A 26,387-nucleotide genomic window follows, 5' to 3' on the forward strand; every position below is an offset into this window, starting at 1 on the left:
AGCCTGAGACTCAGCATCCGCTGAACGACCTGACCCCTCACCTTGCGTCCAATGCCGTGCTTTGACAGCGACCTCAATTCGGCTGCACGGATGCAGCTTTTTGCCCTTCTACACGAGTTCCGCACTTCGTTTGACTTACCGCAAGCGTCACTAGGCCGAACTAATGCGGTTGTTCACACGATTGACACTGGGCATCACGCTCCTTTACGACAGTGCCCCTACCGTGTGTCACCTGCGGAACATCGTGTCATTACGGAGCAGGTTGACGACATGCTTCAGCGCAGAGTCATTACGCCTTCTCGCAGCCCCTGGTCCTCTCCGGTTGTACTGGTCAAAAAGAAACATGGCTTGATTAGATTCTGTGTGGACTACCGAAGCCTCAACAAGATTACTCGCAAAGACGTCTATCTTGTTCCTCGAATAGACGACGCCCTCGATTGCCTTCAAGGTACCGAATTTTTTTCTTCCCTCGACTTGCGATCGGGATATTGGCAGGTCCCTATGGCAGAGTGTGATCGTCCCAAGACGGCGTTCGTCACACCGGATGGCCTGTATGAATTTACCGTGATGCCTTTTGGACTTTGAAATGCGCCCGCAACATTCGAACAGATGATGGACGGCATTTTACGCGGTATGCAATGGAAGATATGTCTGTGCTATCTGGATGATGTCGTCGTGTTCTCTCCCGATTTCGCTACACATCTCTCTCGTTTACGTACAATTCTACGCTGCCTTACAAACGCACGCCTTCAACTCAACGTGAAGAAATGTCACTTTGGGGCTTGCCGGCTCACGATCCTCAGCCACGTCATCTCCAAAGATCGCATTCTCCCTGACCAGGACATGCTGTTTCCGAAGCCTTCTACCCTCAAAGAACTTCGAAGCTTTGTCGGCTTGGCCTCCTATTTTCGTCGCTTCGTCCGAAATTTCGCCTCCATCATCGCACCGCTTACAAAGCTCCTCGCCGGCCTCAGCGACCTTTCCCACTAGACACTAGCCTCCGACGACGCATTTGCGACACTGCGCCGCCTACTTACTTCGCCCCCTATGCAACGCCATTATGACCCTGCTGCGCCAACCGAAATACATACTGACGCCAGTTGTATCGGTCTTGGTGCAGTTCTCGCACAACACAAGCCCGGCTTCCCTGAGTATGTTGTGGCCTATACAAGCCGCGCCCTCACCAAGGCGGAAGCGAATTATTCGGTCACTGAAAAAGAGTGGCTCGCGATTGTATGAGTGTTAGGAAAATTTCACCCCTATTTGTACGGCAGGCCTTTCGACGCTGTAACCGACCATCATGCACTCTGCTGGGTGGCTTCCCTCAAAGATCCCTCTGGTCGTCTCGGTCAATGGGCTCTTCGTATTCAAGAATTCGACATTCGCGTCATTTACCGATCCAGGCGCAAGCATTCCGACGCGGATGCGCTCACTCGTTCACCTGTCAAATCCGAAGCAGGGCCCCCTTCAGCGGTCAACTTTTCCCTGGATGCTCTCACCATCACCGCATCCCTTCGGAACAGCGCAAGGACCCATGAATCACATCCCTCTTGAAAGTTCTCTGCGCCTCTTCACCCTCTAGCCAACCCCGTGCCCTTCGTCGACAAGCCAAGCATTTCGCAATGCGCGACGCACTTTTATACCGCCGCAACTACCTGGAGGACGGACATAAATGGCTGCTGGTCATACCCAAGCACTTGGGAGCCGATGTGTATGCATACTTCCATGCTGATCCGCAACATGCCCATGCTGGCAGGCTGAAAACGTATCAACGGCTCCGCCAATGCTACTACTGGCGTGGGATGTGCACATTTGTCCGTAAATATATACGGTCTTGTTCCGCATGTCAACAACGGAAGACATTTAACCATACACCCGGTCAGCTGCAGCCTTTACCATGTCCTGCCCACCCTTTTGAACGCACTGGAATCAACCTTTATGGATCGCTTCCATGCTGTGTTGCTAGCAATCGCTGGATAATTGTCGCGGTGGACCACCTCACGCGATACACAGAAACAGCTCCACTCCCTGCGGCTGGTGCTCGTGACGTCGCTTCCTTCATATTGCACCATTTCATACTCCGTCATGGTGCCCCACAGAAACTGCTGAGCTACAGAGGCCGTGTGTTCTTGTCCAACGTCATACAAGAGCTGCTCCGCTCGTGTCGTATTGTTCATCGCACATCAACTGCCTACCACCCTCAAACGAATGGGCTCACAGAATGTTTCAACCGCACGCTCGGTGACATGCTGTCGATGTAAATTGATTCTGATCATTCCAATTGGGACGTCGTTCTCCCCTTCGTGACTTATGCGTATAACACTGCGACACCGTCTACGACGGACTTTTCACCACTTTTTCTTTTATATGGCCGTGAACTATCCTCCACACTTGACACAATTTTACAGTACTGCCTGGACGCCTCCGAACTCAGTGCAATTTCTGACGTCGCCCAACATGCAGAGGAGTGTCGTCAGCTGGCCCGCTTGTTCACGTTCGACAGCCAAGCCCTCCAGAAAGATCGCCGCGACACCGGTGAGCATGTGCAGAGTTTTGCCGTTGGATCACTCGTCTGGCTCCGAATACCTTTCAACTCTTGGCCTCACTCCCAAGTTTGCTGCCAAGTACCACGGGCCATACCACGTCATCGAGCGCCAGTTTCCCATCACTTATGTAATTGAGCCAGTCAACCCCTCCTCGGACAAGCGCCGTCTCGGTCGCGACATGGTCCATGTCAGCCGCCTCAAGCCGCATCACGACCCTCTCATCCTTGCGTCCCCTTGAGTCGCCAGGATCGCTCCCCTTCGCCGCCGGGGTTATTGTAGTGAAGAAGAAGGACAGGGAGCAAGCAGTAGTGGGGCGCTCTCATAGATCTAGAGCGTGAGTGTCGATCATGAGCTCTTGGCGCCGAGACCGTTGCTCTCTTGCGACTGTATTGGTTTTTCGCCTGCCGCTTGCCGTCAGTAAATCTTATCAGTTGCAACGACTACAACAACTTGGAGGACTGAGCGAAGTCTGGAAAGCAAGAAGCTTTCCATTGTTTTACTATCAACCCCTGCTGAAAGTGTGGACAAGTATGTCCATCTAATGTGCAAAACCCAAAACAAGTAAAAAATAGCCTGCAGCGTGCTTCCACCTATGAAAAACTTGTCAGAACATCCGCTCTCAAGGTGCCGGCTGCAGCGCACCAGCACTTTGGCCTCTTCTGGCCTGGCCGGCTCAGTGCGGAAGCAAATAGGTTGACATCCAGCAAGCGAGAAGGGGCGGTAACCTACTAGATGAAGTTCCTGCCGTATCTCTCATTTAAAGCTGAGGCCTTGAGATCATTGATAAAACAGGTAAATGCCTTGGTGTGAGGAGCTCAACATGACTGGGAATGGAACAATCTATATTGATATTGTTACATAGGAAGACGCAGACGAAAAGCTATATACAAGTATATTTACAAAGAAATGCGCCGCACTTGGCCAAGAAGCCACAGCCCGCAGTAGCCTCTAATCTTCGTCGTCGTCTTCACACTGCTCGCCTCTTCGTCAAGGCAAATACTGTTCCGTAGCACTACCCCCGGCGGCAAAAGCGCCGTCCCAGAGCGATTAAAGGTGGGACTCTGAAGCACTGTAGTAGGCCTTGAGCCTACTGACGTGCACGACATCACTAGATGCCAGAGTAGACGGCGAGGTCGAACTCACAGGTTCAATTTCATACGTCACAGGCGTCACCTGGCGCAGCACGCGGTAGGGCCCAGTGTATCGCGAAAGGAGCTTCTCTGAAAGCCCGATGTGACGAGAGGGCGACCATAGGAGCACGAGCGCACCAGGCGAAAACTGCACGTCACGGTGGCGGGCGTTGTACTGACGCTGCTGAGTGGTTTGCGAGGCCGTCAGTCGAGCACGGGCAAGCTGGCGTGCATGGTCGGCGAGGGCGATGGCGTCGCGCGCATAATCGCTTGTTGGGATCGCAGCAGGAGGAAGTGCCGTATCAAGGGGCAAGGTCGGTTCGCGACCGTACAGTAAATAAAATGGAGAAAATCCGGCGGTGTCGTGCCGGGAAGAATTGTACGCAAATGTGACGTAAGGAAGGGCAATGTCCCAGTCGTGGTGGTCCTTGGAAACGTACTTCGACAGCATATCGGTAAGGGTACGGTTTAACCGCTCCGTCAGGCCATTCGTTTGAGGATGGTATGAGGTAGTCAGCTTGTGTTGAGTGGAGCAGGAACGCACAATGTCGGCGATAACTTTCGACAGGAAGTTGCGACCACGGTCAGTAAGCAGCTGTCGCGGGGCGCCATGAACCAAGATAATGTCACGCAAGAGAAAGTCCGCGACGTCAGTGGCGCAACTGGTAGGGAGAGCCCGCGTGATAGCGTATCGGGTGGCGTAATCAGTTGCGACGGCTACCCATTTGTTCCCCGAAGATGACGTGGGAAAGGGGCCGAGGAGGTCTAATCCAACACGAAAGAACGGTTCCACAGGGACGGTGATCGGCTGGAGATGACCAGCAGGTAGCACCTGAGGTGTTTTCCGACGCTGGCAGGGATCACAGGCAGCAACATAGCGTCGGACGGAGCGAGCGAGACCAGGCCAATAGAAGCGGCGCCGGACGCGGTCGTACGTGCGGGTTACCCCAAGATGGCCTGCAGTGGGTGCGTCATGCATCTCAAAGAGCACAGTTTGTCGTAGATGTTTTGGCACGACAAGAAGATCAGATCCATCAGGGACGAAGTTCCTTCGGTACAGAATGCCGCCGTGGAGGACATATCGGCGAACGGAGGCGTCGGTAGGTGTAGAGCGCAGACGCTGGATGAGTGCTCGCAGCGATAGGTCCCGGTACTGCTCATTGGCGATGTTAGCGAAGTCAGACACAGAGAAAATGTCGTTGGCGTTACTACTGTCGGCGTCGTCAGGCTCGTCTACCGGGTAGCGAGACAGGCAGTCAGCATCCTTGTGTAGTCGGCCGGATTTGTAGGTAACAGTATACGAATATTCTTGGAGGCGTAAGGCCCAGCGACCAAGTCTTCCTGTAGGATCTTTCAGTGAGCATAACCAGCAAAGCGCGTGGTGGTCTGTAACAACGGAAAAGGGCCTGCCATATAAGTATGGACGGAACTTCGCAACCGCCCAAACTAGGGCCAGACACTCACGCTCAGTGATGGAATAGTTGCGCTCGGAGGGTGAAAGGAGCCTGCTGGCGTAAGCGATAACACGGTCGCTGCCGCGCTGGCGTTGTGCCAGTACCGCGCCAATTCCGTGGCCGCTGGCATCAGTACGGACTTCGGTAGGCGCAGAAGGATCGAAGTGGGCCAGAACGGGAGGCGTTGTGAGGAGGTCGATTAGATGCGAGAACGCAGAGGCCTCGTTATCGCCCCACTGGAAAGGAGTGTCTTTTTTCAAAAGCTCTGTTAGTGGTCGTGCTATTGCCGCGAAATTTTTCACGAAACGGCGGAAGTACGAACACAGGCCGACGAAGCTCCGCACATCTTTGACACACTTCGGAACAGGGAAGTGCGTAACAGCATGGATCTTGCCTGGGTCCGGTTGCACTCCGTGCGCGTCAACGAGATGTCCAAGGACAGTAATCTGGCGACGGCCAAATTGGCACTTCGATGCGTTGAGTTGTAGACCGGCTCGACGAAAAACGTCCAGGACTGCTGAGAGGCGCTCCAAGTGTGTAGCGAACGTTGGGGAGAATACTATAACGTCGTCTAAGTAGCACAGGCACGTGGACCATTTGAAGCCATGAAGAAGGGAGTCCATCATGCGTTCAAAAGTGGCAGGAGCATTACATAGACCGAAAGGCATCACTTTGAATTGATAAAGACCGTCGGGTGTTACAAAAGCAGTCTTCTCGCGGTCTAGATCGTCCACGGCAATCTGCCAGTAGCCGGAGCGAAGGTCAATAGAGGAGAAATAGCGAGCACCGTGGAGGCAGTTAAGGGCGTCATCAATCCGAGGTAGAGGATACACGTCCTTTTTGGTAACCCTGTTCAGGTGCCGATAATCCACGCAAAAGCGCCATGAGCCATCCTTCCTTTTTACCAGTACAACAGGTGACGCCCATGGACTACACGACGGTTCAATAATGTTCTTGCCAAGCATTTTGCGAACTTCTGCGTGAATAACTTGACGCTCAGCCGGGGACACTCGATACGGGCGGCGATGAATAGGAGGGGCATCGCCGGTATTAATGCGATGTTTACCAGCTATAGTTTGGGCCAAGGGACGCACGCACAAGTCTCGGAGCTTTTGCTTAAGCGAATCCCAACTGGTGATCTCCTCTTCGTGTGTCCGAAACCAAACTCGAGGTGTGCCACCGAGGTAAAAGAGTGCGTTGGCGAGCATGATAGTAGGGTCCCACCGGTTATTGCGGCTGACGTGTTCGTACAGGCTGATCCAGTCGTCGACGTCTTCCCCATCTTTGCCCGAGAATACGCCAGGATCGCGGGAAGCGGGGAGAGCGATGTAGGTCGTCGAAGTGGCAGCAGGTGTCGGAGCTGGCTGAGTCGAGCTGTCGTCGGCGGGAGCCATGACGGAAGACTCGACGTACCGTCCACTGCGAAGCTCCATGACGAGGTACAGGGAACGTCCACCTCCACCAGATATGTTACGTAGGAAGACGCAGACGAAAAGCTATATACAAGTATATTTACAAAGAAATGCGCCGCACTTGGCCAAGAAGCCACAGCCCGCAGTAGCCTCTAATCTTCGTCGTCGTCTTCACACTGCTCGCCTCTTCGTCAAGGCAAATACTGTTCCGTAGCAATATGCTCACATCAGCAGCGCCTGTTCTAGCGGTTTTCTACCGAGCGAAATTGCTCAAGGTATACTCCTCGTGCACTCAGTTGGTGGCGCCACCGCTCCCCAAGTGTGCAGCACCAATGCGGCCACATTGCGCATTTTGTCCCTGTTCCCTGGTTGTCCCTTCCCGGGACGTAGCTTGAAGTTGTGTGCGGTGAACGTCAGTGGGTGAAAATGGCAACGCAAAACGAGCCTCGCGTGCTGTTTTGCGGCTACAGACGAATATCAAACGTTCAGGAATACTTCAAACGAAGTAGTTTGCTTCGCGGTGGCGACTTGTACGCCGCTAATCACGTTTTGCGTGAGAGAAGAACTCGAGAGTGCCGTTGGTCCGTCGGAAATCTTAGGAAAATGCGTCGCACAAATGAAGAGCGTGGAGTACGACGTGCGTTTATAGGTGAGTAAACTTTTTTTTCTTGGCATGCTATAGAAATTACTAGGCTATCGCTAGCATGGCACGTTGCTTGTCCCATGACTGGCACGCATTAGCAGAATGGGATAGTTGACATATTAGCAGCAATAAAAAGACAGAGACCGCACGAAGTGCCCGTCTCATGGATTTCTAGCAACGTTAGTGCTTTAAATGAGCACATTAGCTTGTACGCGATGGCCGATTAGGTTCTATAAAACCATTCTCGGATTTTTTTTCTCTTTTCTACTGCGCAGTTCTAGGCTTGCGCACTCGAGCAGGCTGGTTCTGTTGTGTGGATTTTCTGAAAACACTTACTTCTGTGCGGGCATAAACCGACTGTATTTTTCTTCCACTAGTTATCAGCGCACGAAAGAAAAGTTGTGCAAGCTTATTGCACATGCAAGGCTGGATGTCGAGGCTGGTGCAAGCACAGCGCGGCGCTGGCCCTGTATGTCAACAACCACCAACACACGTCGTGTACTGACCTGCCGTGAGCTTGGCAGAAGCCATCAACCTGCCCAACGCTTGACACAAAGAAGTCCATCAGTGAACTATTCCCGAGTAAGTGTGAGCATCTGTTCACACTTTGCGAAATCATCTTTCTGAACATGTGCAACTCTGTTTTTCGTTAAGGTCATCCCATCATAAAGCCAATCCTGAGGCCCCTCAGCCCGACAGTCGTGCACAACCAGGGGCGCTATAACGTAAAATGATTCCAAGTTTGTTTGATTCCAAACTCCTGACGTCAAAATCGCAGAACATGCGTATGGGGGCGGGACAGGATGACGTTTTTCAAACAGGCCAATCAGCAGCCTCCATGTTTGCCGGAAGCACGTTTTGCTTGTTTTTTATGCCTAAAGGGGCCGTATAGCAACTTCATGTTAGATATAAACGCCTAATAAATAGATAATTGTTTTTCGCTGACATTAAAATTGTTTTGTAATGTTTTGACATGCAAGTGGCTGACGCACATTGCCAATTATTGCAAGTATTCGCATTTTTCGAGCCGTAATCACACAATCCGTCGATTCCACAACCGAGCCAGTCCGAGCCATTTCGCTGTGCACAGGTAAGATGGCGGCTACGTAGAAGCAGCTGATCAGTGCCGTGGCCTGCATTTAGTGTACCTTTGCCCGTAACGCTGCACGATTAGATGAGTCTCGGCATCCGTGGTGTGCTTTCGCCGGAGAAGAATTTCGGAAGCTGTGAACATCATGGAAACCGTGAAAGCGTAGCGCAAGGTGAGTAAACAACATTGGTCTCTTGTGCTTAATGCCTAGACAGTCGCATCTGAACATTTGCGGTGGTCGTGGGATGCTCACTTTTGCTTTTATTCGCACAGGATAACCAAGAATCGATGAAGGTTGGAAAGCAGTACATCGCAACAGATACTGGCAAGCAAACTTTTTCTTTTATTGCGATAGCAATTATATGGACACTCAAAAGCAGATTTCTGCCGTCGGCGTCGGCGTCGCCGTGAGGTTCCGTATGACGTCATTTGGAGAAGAAAGCGTCGCCGCGCGCCGAACGCTGTATGTGCGAGTGAAAGGGCGCGAGGGGCGCATCTTTCACGGGGAGTGAACGCACGGCGGAGAACAAACGCGCGTTCTGCGCCGTGCTTCCTTAAGGGCTGCAGAAGTAGGCGTCTCTTTCCTCCTTTACAATCACCATATATGTAGAGCAAACGCGCCTTCTTCCGACGTGCGAGAGGCCGTGGGGGAGGGGGAGGGAAGGGAGGCGACGTTTAGCTGCGGCACCAAGTGCCTATTTATATCAGAGGCTCCGGCAACAGTCACCAACGCCGCACGCATTTTGAGCGAACGCGGGCAAAACGCCGATGGCGTCGACAACAGTTCTGCGTGTTGCCGATGCTGCTGCATGTCCAAGTTTATACAGCTGATAAAGCTAATATCATTACTCCGTATAGCTCTCTACAAGTTTGCTATCGCAATTGATGCTTCGCCTTTCAGGTGAAACTGCGACAACTTTTTTCTTTTCAGAACGATCTGAACTGTCTAACTGTCTCCGGATGTGGGTGAAGTGCGCAGTGATAAATCCCCCTACATGTTGTAAGTGGACTTAACCGGAGAAAATGATTAGTTTTTTGTTTGTTTGTGAAGTTTATTATGTTTCAGAAAAACAGCGACTACGTTGGGATAATGTTACAAAACATTGAGTAAGTGTAACCGCTATTTTTTAAGGGCATGGTGAAATGATAAGTGAAACGATACGACTTGTTGCTTGTATTAATTTGCTGCGGTCCCGCGAAAATTGAAACCACAAAAAAATGGCAGCACCTCCAAAGGGCGTATCGGCAGCTCAGACCACTCTGCTTGTTGAGTTTATAGAGCAGCACCCGTACTTGGCGAGAGGCGCCACAAGCCTCTCGCCAAGTATGAGTGCTGCGCATAAAAAAGCGTTGTGGAATGAGCTCACTGCCGTGCTCAACGCGCTAGGGCCGGCTGTAAAAACAGTCCAGTGCTGGCGCCAGTATTGGGCACGAATAGCGCACGACATGAAAAAACTTGCCGCGCAAGTTGGGTCGGAGAAGAGGCAAGCCTGCAGCTAGCAACATACTTCGGAACGTAAGCTCACTGTGTTCATGTTTTTGCAGAAAAACTGGACGCGGCAAGTTGGGCGGGCTGGAGGGCTGCGTCATGGACGTTTTGAGCCGGACCAGCCCAGGCTACGCGCCGGTGAATTTTTTCACCGATGACACCGAGGTGCGTAGCGTTTTGTGTTGCTATGTGGACCGGTTTGGGGAAGTTACACTGTTCAGAGCTGGTGAATGTTTGACTGCTGTGTGCTTATGTCTGTTTTCTTGCAATTAAGAACACATGCCAGCACATGATATCCATACTTTGCAGAAATGAAAATCTGGCCCCACTAGAATAACATAAGAAACCAATGCTGTTCAGAAATGCCCTGTGATTGATTATATGGTTCGTTACTCGGTGAAGCATGTGTAGTCATGAGTAAGTCAGTTGATGCATCAAGCATATTCTGTACAGAGTGAATAAATCTGAATAGACTTGGCAAACAGTTCATGGAACTGAAGCAACAATAACAGTATTGAAATCATATTCATCAGGTGCAACGCTCACACAGTGTGTTTGCTATGCTTTGTTGTTGCAGCAGGCAAGCTCCAGCGAAGAGGAGGCTGCTGCCGCCCGTGTGCCGCTCCCGACAGCCCCACCCCAAGTGTCCGTGGGCAGAGCCAGGGACGAGCGGCACTGCACGTAAGGTACTTTAACAGCAATTGCAATGCGAAGCATTCAGAACAAAGCACTGCCTGTTGAGAACTTTTAAACAGAAAAAAATTTATTTCACATAGTCACCAACAAAGAAACACAGCTAGTGCCTGCCATAATGTGACTGTGCAAGACGAAACTATATTCTGTTTGACTAATCATACCACTTGTAATGCAGCTTCTGTAGCGTTCAAGTTGTCGTGTAGAAATTAATATTGGTGCAGCATATTGTAGTGCTGTGGTGTCGCTTTATTTATCCAACTGTAAGGTTTATATTGCCTACAGCTTGTTGCCGGGAATAGTTTCCTATGTTTCCACCTATGAACCAGTGAATGTTCAACATAGAAGGGCACAACAAATTTTTTATCCTCTTTGCCCATTTAATTTTTAAGGACCATCAACTCAGTACCAGCCCCGCAGACCGCCTAGGCAGCAGCAGTCACTAGAAGATGCGGCCTGCAGGGCAGCATCATAATACGCGAGGCAGGGGCAGCTGGCCTCCGCCAGCTACAAACGTGGAGGCCGTCAGCTTCCACCAGATGCTCCTTGAGCAAAACAGGCAGGTACGTACAACTCGCCCAGGTTGCCATTTTTTTAAGAGGGGATCTGTATAGGGGATCTGTATTCACTGGGCTCAAGTGTTCATTGGTTTGTGTACTTATGTATCCTCTGTGAGGTGCTTTCTCATTCTGTTACTTCGCAAGTTACATGGTTGCATGTACTGGCACAGCATGTTCATCTTTTGCAGGTAAATTCAGCTTATCACCGACATTTCCTTCTTAGTGACAAAGGTGGCTTGGTAGCATTTTCTGTCTTTGAACATGTTTTCAACATAACAGATCAAATAAAATTTGCACTTCAACTTCTCACGTAATATGCATATGTTCTCACTGCCCTCTAGAGTAACCAAGCTGAAAGTGTAACCCTTACAAAGGCTGTGAAACGGAAAAATTTAATTTCGTATCCTCTAGCTGCAGTAAATGCACTTTTTTCGCAGCATCATCAGCAGCTGGTGGAGGAGCTGAGGGCCTCCCGCGCAGTGCAGCAGCAGCTGGCGGTGGAGATGAGGGGCTTGCGGGAGGCGACTGCCCTCATCGCAACCACCTTGCCCCAGCTCGTGGATGCCCATCACCCATGGCCTCCGCGAGCCACCTCAGCAGTAGTGGCGACAGTTGTCACCATTACATGTTCTTTTATTATGTGATTATTTTTTTTATATATTGCATTACGCATAATGCTTAATTTATTGTAATTTTTTTTTTAATGTTTAGTTCCACTTGCTGAGCAAGTTTGTCTCAGTGAGTGAACTGTATGTCTAATGTTTCATCTTTTTGATTAGGTGTGTGCTTTCATTTTGCTGTTTATGAGCTATTTAAGTATTTGCTGCTCTTCAAGGAACATGTTGACTATGTGGTCACTTTTATTTTAGCCACAGCAGTGTTTCACACACAAATGCTGTGATAACAGGTATTGAAATCCACTGTTATGATTTTCACACTATATTTAGTCGTGTTTCCAATTGCAATTTTTTTTTGCCCTATGGAAGCCACAAGTGGCCATATTATTTCTTTTAGCAACAAGTGCGTGTTACTTGCAATAGTTATTGAGATATATCAGGTTGCCATATCGGTGATAGCAACGCAATCTAGTCCCCATTGATGTTGAGGACAATTATTGATACACCCAACGTAGCCATTGATGTAGCCATTATTTTACAACATTCACTGCCAGGCTGTTCTTGTTGGCCTTCTTATATGTCAGATTATCAAAATGCGCAGTATTTTTCCCGTGTGTCGTTCCTTAAAAGTGCCGGACTTCACTTTCACACTGGTGGCCTTATTGTGGCAGTAGTTATTGAAAATAGGATCTATTTTATGCGACAAACATGGACGCATAACAGGCAAGTCTTGCAACACCTTTTGTACAGTGAAGTTGCTGGGTGAACGCGAATGGTTGTGGATAAGCCCAAAGAAAAACAGTATCAATGACAGACATTTCTGTGATTTAATGTGTGCCAGCAGCCTTTCACAATGTATTAGATCCCATTTAGTGGAAACCATACTGTCACTTTGGCACCCTGAAATCATACCCTGTGTACATTGATTCGTATCATGATAACTGTTATTCACTTTGAATAAACACGAAACTGAAGATGTGTTGCAATTGTTCATTTAGCGTAGGGACGTGAAGGAACGAGTTTCAAGTACAGTGCAGTCCACTTATAACGATATCAAGAAAAATGAGAAATCCGATTGTTATAACCGATCATCGCTATATCTGGACTGCCGAAAAAAAAAAAATGCTGAAAATACCTGTGCAGTCCCGAAACCGAAACTGCCACTTGCGATTAAAAAATCGACGTTGTAGAAAGTAGGCGGTGAAAAATAAAACTTTTATTTATAGCTCTAAATAGCGTCTCAATCGTTAGGCACGCTGAAATAGAAATCTGCACTTGCTTTCGCGGAAGTTTCGGATACACAGCCGCCGTGTACATCGCGTCCATCTGCTGCGCGAACACTGGCAGCTATAATTTAGCGTGCATGAATTCAATGAGCGACTCGATCGACGACGTTGCACTTTGGTTGAACCTCGGGGTCGGTGTCAAAGACGGGCCATTGTCAATCTCGTCGTCACTGCTGCTGCTGTCGTCGCCGCTGTCGCACAACGCCGCCGTCTGTCGCGACAACGATCACCCTGTCGGAGTTCTCTTCGCAGAATGAGGCAGCACTATCAGCACTTACAAACTCCTCCATCGAAACACCGCCTTTATGATCGTCAGTAGCGACATCTTCCTAGAGTTCGGCAATGCCAGCGGCTTCCACCGTGTTGGTTTCACCCATGTTGGTTTCGTCCCGGCGCACAAAGTCCGCCTTTTCCGTTGATCGGCATGGACACTGCTTCTAGCCTTCATGATCGTGGCGCACCCGGTTTTCACAATCGTCGATATCATCCACTGCGCGAGCTCGTACTTCCGAGTCTTGCAAAATTTGCAGCTTCGTCTCGAGAGACGCAGCTTTGCGCTTTGTCGGCGCACCTCCCGCTGCTTCCGCGGTGCATTTCCGCGCTCGCTGAGAGAGGGAGAATGTAAAGGGAGCGCAGGCCGCGCAGGCGCCGCTTGCTTATCGCTTTCTCCCCCCTCTTGCAAAATCAGTTTCGTCTCAAGGGGCGCACCTGCCGCTGCTTCCGTTGAGAGAGCGCGCGGCAGGGAGTGCAGGTGCCCCTCGCCAGAGGAGGCGTTGCCTTCGCTTATCGCCTTTTTTCCGCCCTCTCCTCGCGCGACCGCCGGTGACACGCGGGGGCGAAGCAGCTGGCGCCATCTTGTGCACGCTTTCCCAACTTGCGATGCTCTCCGCAATTGGCGCGCGGGCGGGATGCGCTGCGCGGTAATGGCGGCAGATACGAACTCGCGTAGGCAAACTTTTCGCCCCGTCTTGGTTGAAGGCAACGTAGGAACGCAATTTTCCTGATTATTCTGCATGAAAAACACCGCCCAGAAGCAAAATTTCAATCGTTATATCCGATATGCAGTGAATAACATATCGTTATATATGGTTTTTTTTCTCATTGCCCTAATGCATAAGTTGATACTCTTAGCTCGACTCATTGTTATAACCGATATATCGTTATATGTGGTATCATTATATGTGGACTGCACTGTACATCACTGGCACTCTATATCACTTTTTACAAATATATGTACAATTATACAACTATGTACAAATGAATGTACATCCAAGAGAGCATCATGTGCTTGACATGCCAGGCGATCTGTGTCAGCACGACTTGGCCTGTTGAAAAGGAACTGTGCAGAGGCTGTGTGGCGAAGCTGTGCAGGGCCTGCAAGGTGTGCGAGAACAGTACATATGATGGAGCGAAAAGTGCTGTGCTTTGCTGCAGCCCAAGCAGGAAGCGAGGAGACGAAGTCCAATATTCTCCCATGCACAGTGCAGACGGCGGTGGCAGTGGCGGTGATGCCAGTAGATAAATGCATCAAGATGACAGTAGCAACAGCAGCAATTCAATCAGCAAACTGCTGCTGCCCAGAGAAGTGGCTACGACATTCTGCTAATGACCACAACGTTGTCTATCCACAGCTACTAAGTAGTGTCGCAGTGGAATGATGCAGTCGTCTCCAGTTGTAACAGCTCATTGGTACAGGCTATGTGAAAGCAATGGTGGTAATTTAGCAAATTCTATAAAAAAAAAACACTACGCTATCCACTCATTGCCAATGCGCCTTCACGTTGGTTCCTTCTCTTTATTAGGCATATGTGCCTGACACTGCAGGCACGTTTACTGCTGCTGCCGACGCAGCCGCCTTCGCACCCTTCGCAGGTAGTGCTGGTACTGCTGTCGTGTGGTTCCGAATAATGTAATTACATTGTCACGGGCAGCACATCTTTTCAGGTATGCGTGCTGCCCTCGCTCGTGGAACTACCTGTGGGAGGGGGCCACCGTTTCCATCGTCACTGCTGCTGTTGCTTCTGTAATCATCATCAACCTCATCAAACGCACTGTCACCTTCATCAAGACACAAATTGTGCAACACTGCACACGCTGCAACGATGTTGGCTGCGCGGTCTGGTTCATAGTGGAGGGCACGGTACCTCTGAAGGCAGCGGAAGCGGCTCTTCAGAAGTCCAATGCAGCGCTCCACTACGGACCGCATGGAAGCGTGTGCAGTGTTGTACCTGCCTTCTGCAGTGTGAGCGGGAGGATGGCCTGGGACCGGAGTCAGGAGCCATGGTTCCAGGGGGTAGCCGCTGTCACCTGCACGAGCATAAAAATGGTATCAAATCAAATGCGCATGGTTGAGCTAGTGAAGCATGAGTCATGTTACATACACCTACTACACAGAGGCTGTAATAAAATAATGTACAGGCTGAGCACTTGATGCTGCTGTGATCAGCACAGATAACAATAGCTGGTGGTAAATAGTAAAATTAATATTAATAGCATCCAGCAAGGTGGCTGTTTGGCCGAGTTGTGGTCTGTATTTTCAAATGAATGTCAGCGTAAAAAATAATGTGGCAATACAAACGTTCTGCGCTGCGTAATTTACACACCTAATTAAAATTAGCTTGCAATACAGCAGTTAAATGTCATTTTGCTACGAGCAGATACTCATTAAAAAAATTTACCATCCCGCCTATGTAACCTATACTTAACAGGCTCCTATAATATAAACGGTTAGGGCTTCCAGCATATACTCTTACGGCAGGAGTACACTTTATTGTGTGCTGCTAGGCAACTGTATGAATTTTTCCCTCTGCTCACCGAGGAGGTGCTCGCTGGCCTTGGCAATGTGTCCCTCCTGTAAACGACGACACAAACGCGTCGTTCTCCAGACGTATGCGTCATGATCCGACCCCGGTCGCACAGCGTCGACGGCCAGAACCCGCATGCCTGCATCGCAAATCTGACGAAAGCATGCACAGCATCAGCCACGCGTTGCTATAAAAGGCAAATTAGACAAACATGATGATACTTACGAACATGCTGTTAAGGGCATAGAAGCCTTTCCGGCACATGTATGCTGCCTTGTTGTCGCGCTTCGGTGCTATGATGGCAATAAGGCTGCCGTCCACGCCGCCGATGACGCCGGGAATGCCGCCGCATCGAAGGAACCCTTCTTTCATGGCCGCCTTTTCCGCCGACGTCCTCGGGAAGTGGACCCACTTGTTGCGAGTCCCGGCGTGGACGATTGCCTCCGCCACGTGTCGCATGCACTTGCTGACCGCAGGCTGCGTCACGCCAATCGTCTCCTCGCTCCCAACGGACCCCTGAAAGCTGCCGTCGTGAAGAAACGCAACGCACACAACACTTGTCGTCCAACCGACAGCGCTGTTGATTGCACGCCTCCGAGCTCCTCTGCCACTTCGTCGTACAGCCACTGCACAGTTTCCTTCCTCAGACGAAAGTGCTGCCGAAACACGTCGTCTGGCATGTCAAACGCGTCCTCGGCCTCCCTGCTTCCGCGCTTCCGCCCGAGCTGACGAGCCGCCGCCGCCAACACCAGCAAAAACGCCGCCATTTTTTATTCCAAACGGAACAGGTCACTCACCAATGATTCCGTGATGTTTCCTGTTTTGATTGGCATAATTAAGCATAAGTAGTGCGTAAACGTCACTATGACGTGTCAGTTTTTGCGGTTTCGTGACGTCGCTTGACGCACCGGTGAAGTGGGCGCGGCCTTGGAAATATGAGCCAATCAGCGAGCGGCGATCGTGGATTTGGAATCAAAACAGTTTAGAATCATTTTACGTTATAGCGCCCCAGTTTCCCGCCGTGAACTGCGCGTTCAGACATGTCATCAATTTTTAAGAGAGTTGCGCGATTGAGGCACCTGATGCTGTTGTCGCCGTTGCTGCCAAGCAAGTTGACGAGTCGCGCTGCGACCTTGTAAAAAACATATTTAATAATGTGTGGCAGCTTCACCATAACTTTGAAGTTTCAACCACATTACCTCTGACGCTCAGAAAGTGTGACATGTTGTCCACGCTCTCAGCAAAGGAGAAATGCTTTTATCAGAGTGTGGTAAGCAAAAGCATGGATGAAGTTGTTGAAATTGCTTTAGCAACAAGGCGGCAAGCATCAGTGACAAGGTTTGTTGTCATATTATACCTAGTGTATCCACTTGTGTTTCTTGTGTTTCCTCTTATTGATGAGCATATCTAATCACAGATGGCACACAGAACGCCGTCTGCGGATAACAAGCAGCAGTGCAGACTGTGTCAAAACCAGACTAAACAACAATGAAACTCTGGCAAGTTCCCTCTCGAGGCTAAGGTTCTTTTCATCTGCTGCAACTTCTTATGGTAAGCTAGAATTCAGAAATAGGCTAGATAATCTAGGAACTTTGCTAAATCGTATGAAAGAAGTTCACGGATATTTAACGCATAGCATGACAAACATTTACTGGTGCTGACTGTGGAGTCACCTTTTACTGATAGTTTGTGCAGGAAAAAAAATGGAAACTGAAGCCAGAGCAGAACTGTCCACAACACTTGGCACTGTCATCCATGAAGATGCATGCATACTTTGAAAGAGAGCTTGAAACTTATGCTAATCTTTCATTTGCAGGTTGGCCTTTTCATCCACCCGGAGCAACCCTTGCTATGCTGCAGCCCAGATGGCATTCTGGAATCAGATGGAAGAATGTGTCTGGTCGAGATAAAGTGCCCATTTTCTTTAAAGGATAAGAAACTCATCGACCATGAACACGAAGAAAGCTTCGTGCCATACATACAATATGTGAATGGCCAACTTCGTCTGAAGAAAACACATAAGTATTATTCTCAGATGATGATTATGCTGTACATTTTGGGTATCAGAGAAGCGTTTCTTTATATTTATTCATCACAGCAAAGCGCCACTGTATGTGTACAGCGCAATGAAACATTCCTCGCAGAATATGTGCCCAAACTTGAGACCTTTTATTTTAAACATTTCTTTAATGAGATAGTTAAGCGCACCTGAAAGCATTCTCATTTTTTTGCTCCTTTCATGTACAATGTGATGCACCAGTGATATTGCTCTAGTGCTTTGAAATGTTTTAGAACTTTGTGTGGCAGCAACTGTAAATGGTACTCTGTTGGTTTATGGTGTTTAACGTCCCAAAGCGACTCGGGCTGTGAGAGACGCCATAGTGGATGGCTTGGGATAATTGCGACCAGCTCAGGATCTTTAACATGATCGGACCTATTATGTTTGGAGCTGACGACAAATCACCAACATCGTGCATGGTTCCTTCTGAATAATCCGCGCGAAAGTTGATAAGCTTGGTGACTAAGCCAAGTGGCCGGATGGCTGGTGCGAAGAGAGCCATAGAAGGTGACTCACAATAATGACATGCTCAGCACCTTTTTGTGTCTAGGTGCAGGGATTTGTCACCTTGCGTCTAAGGTACTGATGGCTTCGGCATTGTTGCATTGTTGCCGCCACTGATAAGGATCAGCTCTGTCAAGTAATCCCCTTGGGGTGTCGTATTGAGACTGATACTGCATTTGACAAATGAGGTGAACGATGTTTCCCCTATTAAGTGGTCTAGGGAAAGCAAGATACTTTTAAGCCGCGTTTTGACACGCTGTAGTGATTCCCGAAACCAGCATGATGTGAATCAACATCTTTTTGATTTAACAAGGTATTCCTCACTGATGCTTGAGGGCTCCTGGCCGAAAGGCGACAATGAGTCCTGGCAGTACTGACATCGCAACGTGCACAAGCTTATGTAAATAAATAGTAGTCTAGTCACCGATTCACAGCATTTGTTTGTTTGCATTTTTGTGTGTCCTGGCAGAACACATACCCCAGATCCTGAGCTTTTACTTTATACTTTTGCTAAGTCCACTAGGGAAAACATTTTGTCAGTATGCCTTTGTAGCTTTCTTGTGTAACCATGCACGGCTAGTACCAGCAGTGCCAACCTTTAGTAGTGCATTTGCAATATTCATGTGATTTGCTGCAATACTTTCAAACAAATGCTCCCATGTGCTTTCAACAGACCGGTATAGAATTTACTGTGTGTTGGAGATGTCTGTGCTAGTACTTTAAATGTTTTTTTCTGGTGCAATATTTTTGTCTCTTTAAACATATTTAGAAACGTCTCACAGCTGGGTACGAGTGGTGGCCCTGACTTTCATTTGTATTGTGTTTCAATGTTCATCTAAATCTCCATACAGGAGTTTCTGCATTGTGCCTCCACAGCAACGTGGGTATTGTGATAGTTTACAATAAAAAATTCCACAGAAACATGCATTTCATTCATGCTGTGGATTATCAACACTCTTCGGCAGTAACATTGTGCTAGATATTTAGTTTAGTTTCACAGTTTAGTGTCGATAGATCTGTCGTACAATTACTGTTCCTTGAAAAATGCACGACATTCTTTTTTCATTTGCAGTAATGGACATGGCTTTTGAGAAGCTTCCACTCTGAGCTCACGTGCAGGTACCAACATGTGTGTAAATTTGAAATGAACCGCAGAAAATCGTGTATTTTTTAAATATATTTTTATTTACCATCCATCACATCACGTGCTGACTTAGTATACAAAAAACACCATGCCAGCACCGCTACAGCTGCTGCTATGCTACACTCCCAATAAGCCAGCCTGTCTGTGCCATTATCACCAGCAGTTCAAAAATTGAAGAAAAAGTTCGCTTAGCCACTGAGAGAACAACCTAAATTCTCTTTTGGAACCATTACAACTGAGCATGTATGGTAGACAAACATTTAGTGATGTCACACTCAGCCCAGCATATTCAAAATGCTGCTTTTTGGCCCAACAAACTTATAAAAATGAGCATTCAAACTTACTCTGTGTCTTGATTACTTGGCTCATTAATAATGGGTGGCTGAAGGTTCGCAAGAATGCAGCACATCCACATTATGTCACTCATGTGGGGAATCAGATCAATAGACACCCTTGAATTCACTATGCCGAACATTTTCCGGTCTCTGTATTGCTCTTTCAATGTGTATACGCACTTGTGCGACAGGATAGGTTTGCTCCAGCTCTTCGTGGGTGAATTGAACATTTCCTTTTGAAAATGGCGGCATCACAATAACTCCCTTCTGGCTTTCAGTGGGTGCTTTAATTCCAGGGAAACCCTTGTCCGCTAAAACAACATCTCCTGGTTCTATACGATCAAGAAACCCTGATTCCAGCGTAATGTGAGTGTCTGAGGTGCGGCCACCATACGCCTGTGACACAAAAGTGACTGTTCCATTTGGCAATATACCTATCAAAAACTTCAACGTGTAGCCACCTTTGTAGTGCGAAAACAGGGCACGTTTCTGTTCTACGGTGGGTGGTTCTTCTGTGCGAAGCTCTGTGCAATCAAATATGTAGCGGCAGCGCGGGTAGTGCAGCTTAAAACATGTGGGCATCGTGGCTTGTACTGCTCCAAGTGATGGCTCCGGTATTCATTTCTGCATTGCATTTAACAGATTAGTTAATACAAAGTAGAATATGCGGCTAACTGGCATGCGATGAAGGCCAAAAAGCACTGCAATGCTGGTGAATGAAACGCCTAGCTTCATCTTCACCCTGGACAACTTCTGGGAAATTGGCACGTCCACTTCCCTCACAGCAATGGATGAAAGCACAGACAATAACAGAGAAAAGAAGTTTGCGCTAACGCCGAACAGTTCACGAAAGGCATCCTTTCTCTGGATCAGAGAATTGTAGCCAAGAAATGCACAGCTGCGCTCGTTCGGTCAAGTAGCTCTCACAGAGGCACTTGCTTGTACACCTTTCGCAACAATGTCGATATGGCCACGCCTTCTGCTGTTGCAGAGAGGAACAGAGTGCAAACACCTCCATTAAAATCTGCATCTGTCTGGGTCATCTGAAAAGTTGTAGAAAAGCATCTCGTCAAGTTTTGTTTTAAGTGCCCGGGAAGAACGCATTGAAATGCTACATTAATCTCAAGCAAAAGAATACTATCTTGGTTGATAGGAACAATTGAGTAATGAGATATTAGTTACATGGAGTCGCGATCGAATACTGTTCCCTGCCATCAAGACCACTTATGATCTTTGGTGCATGAAATGGAATGCCACGAAACTCTGCTTGAATTCAGACACAACACTGTGCTTCCAGCAAACACTTACAACTGGGGTGTGGATAGAGGGTGGTACATGAGGGCAAGTGTCACTCCCAAATTATTTTTTTTTCTGTTTACTATGGGACACCGAGCACGACAGGTAAACACCTGTCTACCCGGCACCTATTCCTGTCAAGGGCACGCCTCACCCAAAACTTCTGGCTAGGCCACTGATGCAAACGAAACATGCCTCAAGGCCAGACTCCCGTAATAATAATAAAAATATAACATGTTTGCTCACCACGGATGCGGAAGTGCCAGTTTCTTCCGGTGATGCAATGATTTCGTCGGCGAGGTCAGTCGAGGAGTCTTCAAAGGAATCCACAGTCGCCGTGATCGCGCTCTTGGATGTCGGCGCTTGAAGCACTGCGCGACGTCGCTGAAGCCTATGAATAAAAACAGCTGTAAGCACAATTAATGAATACTGCAATACGTTTTCGGTTTTCGTGGAGGCTCAACAATTTCTTTAAACTATCGGTTCAGCCGCGCTTCAAAGTCATAAAGAGCTCTAGTATCGCAGCAATTTCTCATAGCCGACTCTAACCAATTCACGGGTAGCCTTTCTACTAATAACACTCACCTCTTATACCTGTCGAGCTTTGATGCTGGTAGTACTGCATCACTTCTTCTGTAACACGGCGGAAACACAGTTGGTACATAGGCGGGATGGCCGGCAATCGTGCTCGCTTTGTTACCTACAAAGTGAGCAATGCAGATGACTGTCTTGCATTGCACTGATTGCCACAAATCTCCATTCGGGCTAAAAATACAAGAAAAGAAGGGAACCAACAATGTGTTAATATTACCTTGAGAGAAAGCGATAGAAACCGCGCAAAGACAGGACGCGTTTGCTTACCGGGCGCGCCGAACGGCAGTGATCCAACGTTGTCGCCGATCAGCCTCGTACGATTTCCAAGGAAAATGATAAAATTGCACCTTCGGCAGTTTCCCGGCCGTGTTCTTGTAGCTATTATGACATCCGCACACGCTACAGTAGATCGAAGTCGACTGTTTTCGCCGCGTACACCCGCTTGCACTGCGAGTTGCCATCGTCCACCTGCTGCGGCCAGGCGCGGCTGTGCAGAGGGAACAGGGACATTTCCCCAGCCGCCGCCGCAGTGGCGCTGCATGTCTGATTTGAAACAGCAGTGCTCGAGGCCTATAGACACAAGTGTCAAGTTTTGCTAATGGCACAGCACTATTCGAGCAGCATGACTAAGATTGCCATCCTGTGGCTTATGCTTCACGAGCGTTCTCTAGTGCTGAAGGAAAGTACAGCCGAACCATCTTATAATGATCCCAGATATAAAGCTTGTTGCAACGCGCTGCTAGGCTGAGCCAAGCAAGTATAAGCAACACCCATCCCAAACAACAACTGAACTTTTACTCACTCCGAAGCTCACGAAGAAAAGTCACGTGGTTACTCGTGCATGCGCTCTTGGCATTCCGCACGGAAGCGCCATTTCGTGGCGCTACAATACTCCCCCCCCCCCTAGTGAATGGGTCCACAATGAGCTGCGGTTCATAAGTTCATTCGCAACGAAGGTCTTGTGCGCCGTCCACTCCGTGTGAACCGTTCAACGACTGGTTGAGCCGACTCAGTCTGTTCTGCTGGTAGTCCTTGTGGCTACAGAACTTGAGATGATTCACGCACTTCACTGTTGCTGTCCACATGCGCTGGTTTTACGCGGTCAAGCGAAACCACGTCTTGACGGCCACCTCGGTCGATCATGATGTGTTTTTCTCCTCGTTTTCCCACCATGAACAGCCCATCATACGAGGGGTGAAGTGGACGCGGTATGGCATCGTGCCTTACAAACACGTGAGAGCAGGAGAGATCACTGTGGACGTGGACAAGCCGTGGTGCTGGCAGACGCGGAGGGACAACGCGTAGCTTGCTCATAATGTCCCGCAGTCGCAGGGAGTAATCGTTGTTGGCCTGGGCGTTGCGTTTTTACTGTCAGCGACAAACTCCCCCAAAAGACGAAGTGTTGTGCTGTATACGAGTTCAGCCAAGCAGCAACCAATGTCCGCTTTCAGAGCCGTCCTAATTCCCAATAAAACCAGGAGTAGCGCCTCTACCCAACTGTGACTTGAAGTTGCTATCAGGCTAGTCTTTAGCTGGCGATGGAACCTTTCCACCATACCGTTGCTGATGGGATGGTAGGCCGTTGTTCTGATGCGCATGATTCCTAGGAGCCGCATGATGTTCCCGAATAGGGCAGACTCGAATTGCGTTCCGCGATCCGTTGTCACTGTTGATGGAACTCCGAATCTCGCTACCCAATGGTAGATGAAAGGGCGGGCCACAGTATCGGCGGTCATATCTGGGATGGGGACAGCCTCCGGCCACCGCGTGAAGCGGTCGACGCTAGTTAGTAAGTAGTTTTGCCCTTGGCAATAAGGCAACGGTCCCACAAGGTCCAAATGCACAGGGGAAAATCGAGTGTCCGGCTCGGGGAAGGATCCTAAGGGGGTCATCATATGGCGCTGAACTTTGGAGCGCTGACATGATAGGCACTCCCGTGTCCCAACGTCGGACATCCCGGTTTATTCCGGGCCACACGAACCTAGCTGTGCACAGCCGTTGAGTGGCTCGAATCCCCGGGTGCGAGAGGCCGTGCAGCAATTCATAAATGTTGCGGCGAAGATCCGGGGGCACGAACGGTCTGGCCCTACCTGTGGACATGTCACAGCATACAGATCCTGTCGGTCCATCCACCCATTGCAGTTTCAAGGCGCTGGTTGTGGACTTCAGTAGGTGTTTCAACACCATGTCACTGCGTTGAGTCGTCGTTAGTGCGGTGAAGTCAATGCCACTTGGTAGGCTGATTGCGTTCACTGGGCTGCGCGAAAGAGCATCTGCCGCTTCATTGTCCTTCCCGCTGACATGGCGTATATCCGTCGTGAATTCTGCGATGTACGACATTTGACGGAGCTCTCGTGCCACGTGTGCACCCATGTCTGAGTTGATCGCGCGCAATGCGTAAGTCAGCGGCTTGTGATCCGTGAGTACAAAAAATTCTTGCCCTTCTACATAGTGGCGGAAATGTCGTATAGCGGCATATATGGCCAGGAGCTCCCTACCAAAGGTGCTGTACCGTCGTTCGGACGGGCTCAATTTTCTGAAGAAGAAGGAAATCGGTCGCCACCTTCCGCTCAACTTCTGCTGCAATACGGCTCCAATAGCTGCGTGTGAGGCGCCCACCGTTACGCATTGCGGAACCCCGGGCTGTGGGTACGCGAGCAGAGTGGCATTTGCGAGAGCCTCCTTAATATGCAGGAACGCTGCAATGGCTTGGTCGTTCCACTGAGTGGAGCTTGCATTAGTCCCTGATGCTGCTAGTAGGCTGTGCAGCGGGTGAAGGATGTGGGTGCACTTCGGGACGAACCTACGGTAGAAGTTTACTAGTCGGATGGTTTTTGGCTGTGGAAACCGTCGTACTGCTTCGACCTTGTCCTGATGTGGTTGCACTCCCACGCTTGAAATGCTGTGGCCAAACATGGTAGCGACGGTACCCCGAACACGCACTTGGCCATATTGATAACAATCCCGTGCTCTGCCAATCGCTGTAGCACGCAGCGTAGATGACCCTCGTGCTCTTCGGGCGTGTGGCTAGCAATCAGCAGGTCATCCAGGTAAACCATGCAGAAGTCGAGGTCCCGGACAACGTCATCCATGAACCGTTGAAAAGTTTGGTCTGCATTCCGTAAGCCGAAAGGCATCTGTAGAAATTCGAACATTCCAAATGCTGTTGTTATTGCAGTCTTGGGAACATCCTCTGGTGCTACAGGTATCTGATGATATGCTCTCACCAGATCTATTTTTGAGAAGATGTTAGCGCCATGCAGGCAGGAGGTGAGGTCGTGAACCTGCAGCACTGAGTCACGGTCCGGTACAGTCACACGGTTTTGTGCCCTATAATCCCCACAAGGACGCCAATCGCCGCCTGTTGATTTGGGGACCATGTGAAGAGGTGACGCATATGGGCTGGACGAAGGGCGTACTATGCCGAGTTCCATCATATGCGAAAACACCTGTCGGGCTAGCCGTAGCTTCTCGGGTGAAAGACGCCGTGGCCGCGCGTAGACCCGTGGTCCTGTGATTTCTATGTGATGCTGAACATCGTGTTTCACTTCGGCGAATGCCTGTTGCTGTCGCATCAGCTCTGGGAACTCTTGTACTATGGTGGTGAAGCGTGATTCTCCGGACGGACGGAGTAATGCCGGGCTGAGAGGAAGCTGCCAACACTGCTTGCCTTGTACCAGTGCACGACATACAGGATACTGAAGCCGTTTGTTCTGAACATCAACCAGCAGACCGAAGTATTGCAGAAAGTCGGCGCCCAATATGGCGAACTTCACATCAGCGGCTATGAACACCCATTTGAACATTCTGTTGAAACCGAAGTTCAGCGTGAGCGAACGATGTCAGTATGTTCGTATCACCGTGTTATTGACTGCTTGGAGTGGCGATGTACTAGGGTTCTTCCTTTCGGCTTGTGACACAGGTATCACGCTCACCTCGGCACCCATATCGACTAAGAAACAGGCCCCGTTGTTGCGGTCGGTAACAAAAAATACCGAGGGACGACTTGACGGCAACGTAGAAAAACTGGTCGCCCTCAGTGCTTGCCGCTGTCGTTTCCCGAGTGCATGCAGGGTGGAACGCATTTATGCTCAGCATTTCCGAACCGCCGATGACACCAGCATATATTCTCCCGCTGACATTGTGATAGCGACGTGTTTGGCTCGCTTAACTTTGGTGCATTCCTGCATGTGCGCAAAGCTGATAATGTCTCGGTGAGTATAGAAATATTGTCGCGATGCACAAAGCTCAGGAGCTTTATTATAGAAGCACTGCGCCGTACTTGGGAGAAGGAACCAGGGAGGCGCCAACAACAAGAATCTCTTCTTTCTCTAGATGCCTTCCGGAATCTCGAGCAGCCCGGTCGTCGTCTTTGTCGGCGCCAGGGTGCACTTGTGCACGAATACCGATGCGGCATTACCCTCCCTCCAGAGCAAACATCGTCCTGATGCTGATCAGATCGTGGCGGAAAGACTCGTAGTTGATAGCTTGGCGGTGTCCACTTCACTCTGAATGATAAGGCTTCATGCCTACTACGTGCACTACCTCAGGCACCTGTTGACGGCGTTTCGAGCAGCATGAACCATCACCAACCACCTCGCAGGTCACGTCGCTAATACGGCGTAGAACCTTGTATGTTCCGAAGTACCGGCGTAGAAGTTTCTCCGAGAGCCCTCGGCGTCGGACGGGACACCAAATCCAGACTCTTTCCCCGGGTGTATAAGCGGCAAA

The 26,387-nt window shown here is 49.4% G+C and overlaps 2 protein-coding genes across 7 annotated transcripts in view; both read right to left on the reverse strand.

Annotated features, from left to right (window-relative positions):
- Window positions 1–26,387, reverse strand: part of LOC119458732 (tRNA:m(4)X modification enzyme TRM13 homolog) — a 306,204-nt gene that overhangs the window by 217,772 nt on the left and 62,045 nt on the right. The window lies entirely within an intron of this gene.
- On the reverse strand, window positions 12,569–16,996 carry LOC125947077 (putative nuclease HARBI1). The gene is made up of 3 exons (XM_049671413.1): window positions 15,950–16,996; window positions 15,735–15,876; window positions 12,569–15,227 (listed from the first exon to the last, which is right to left on the reverse strand). Exons 1-3 carry the CDS (start codon window positions 16,181–16,183, stop codon window positions 14,842–14,844), a joined length of 762 nt encoding a protein of 253 aa, XP_049527370.1. The 5' UTR covers window positions 16,184–16,996; the 3' UTR covers window positions 12,569–14,841.

The sequence above is a fragment of the Dermacentor silvarum genome, chromosome 7, assembly GCF_013339745.2.
Source record: "Dermacentor silvarum isolate Dsil-2018 chromosome 7, BIME_Dsil_1.4, whole genome shotgun sequence".
In the NCBI taxonomy this organism is placed as follows: Eukaryota; Metazoa; Arthropoda; class Arachnida; order Ixodida; family Ixodidae; genus Dermacentor; species Dermacentor silvarum.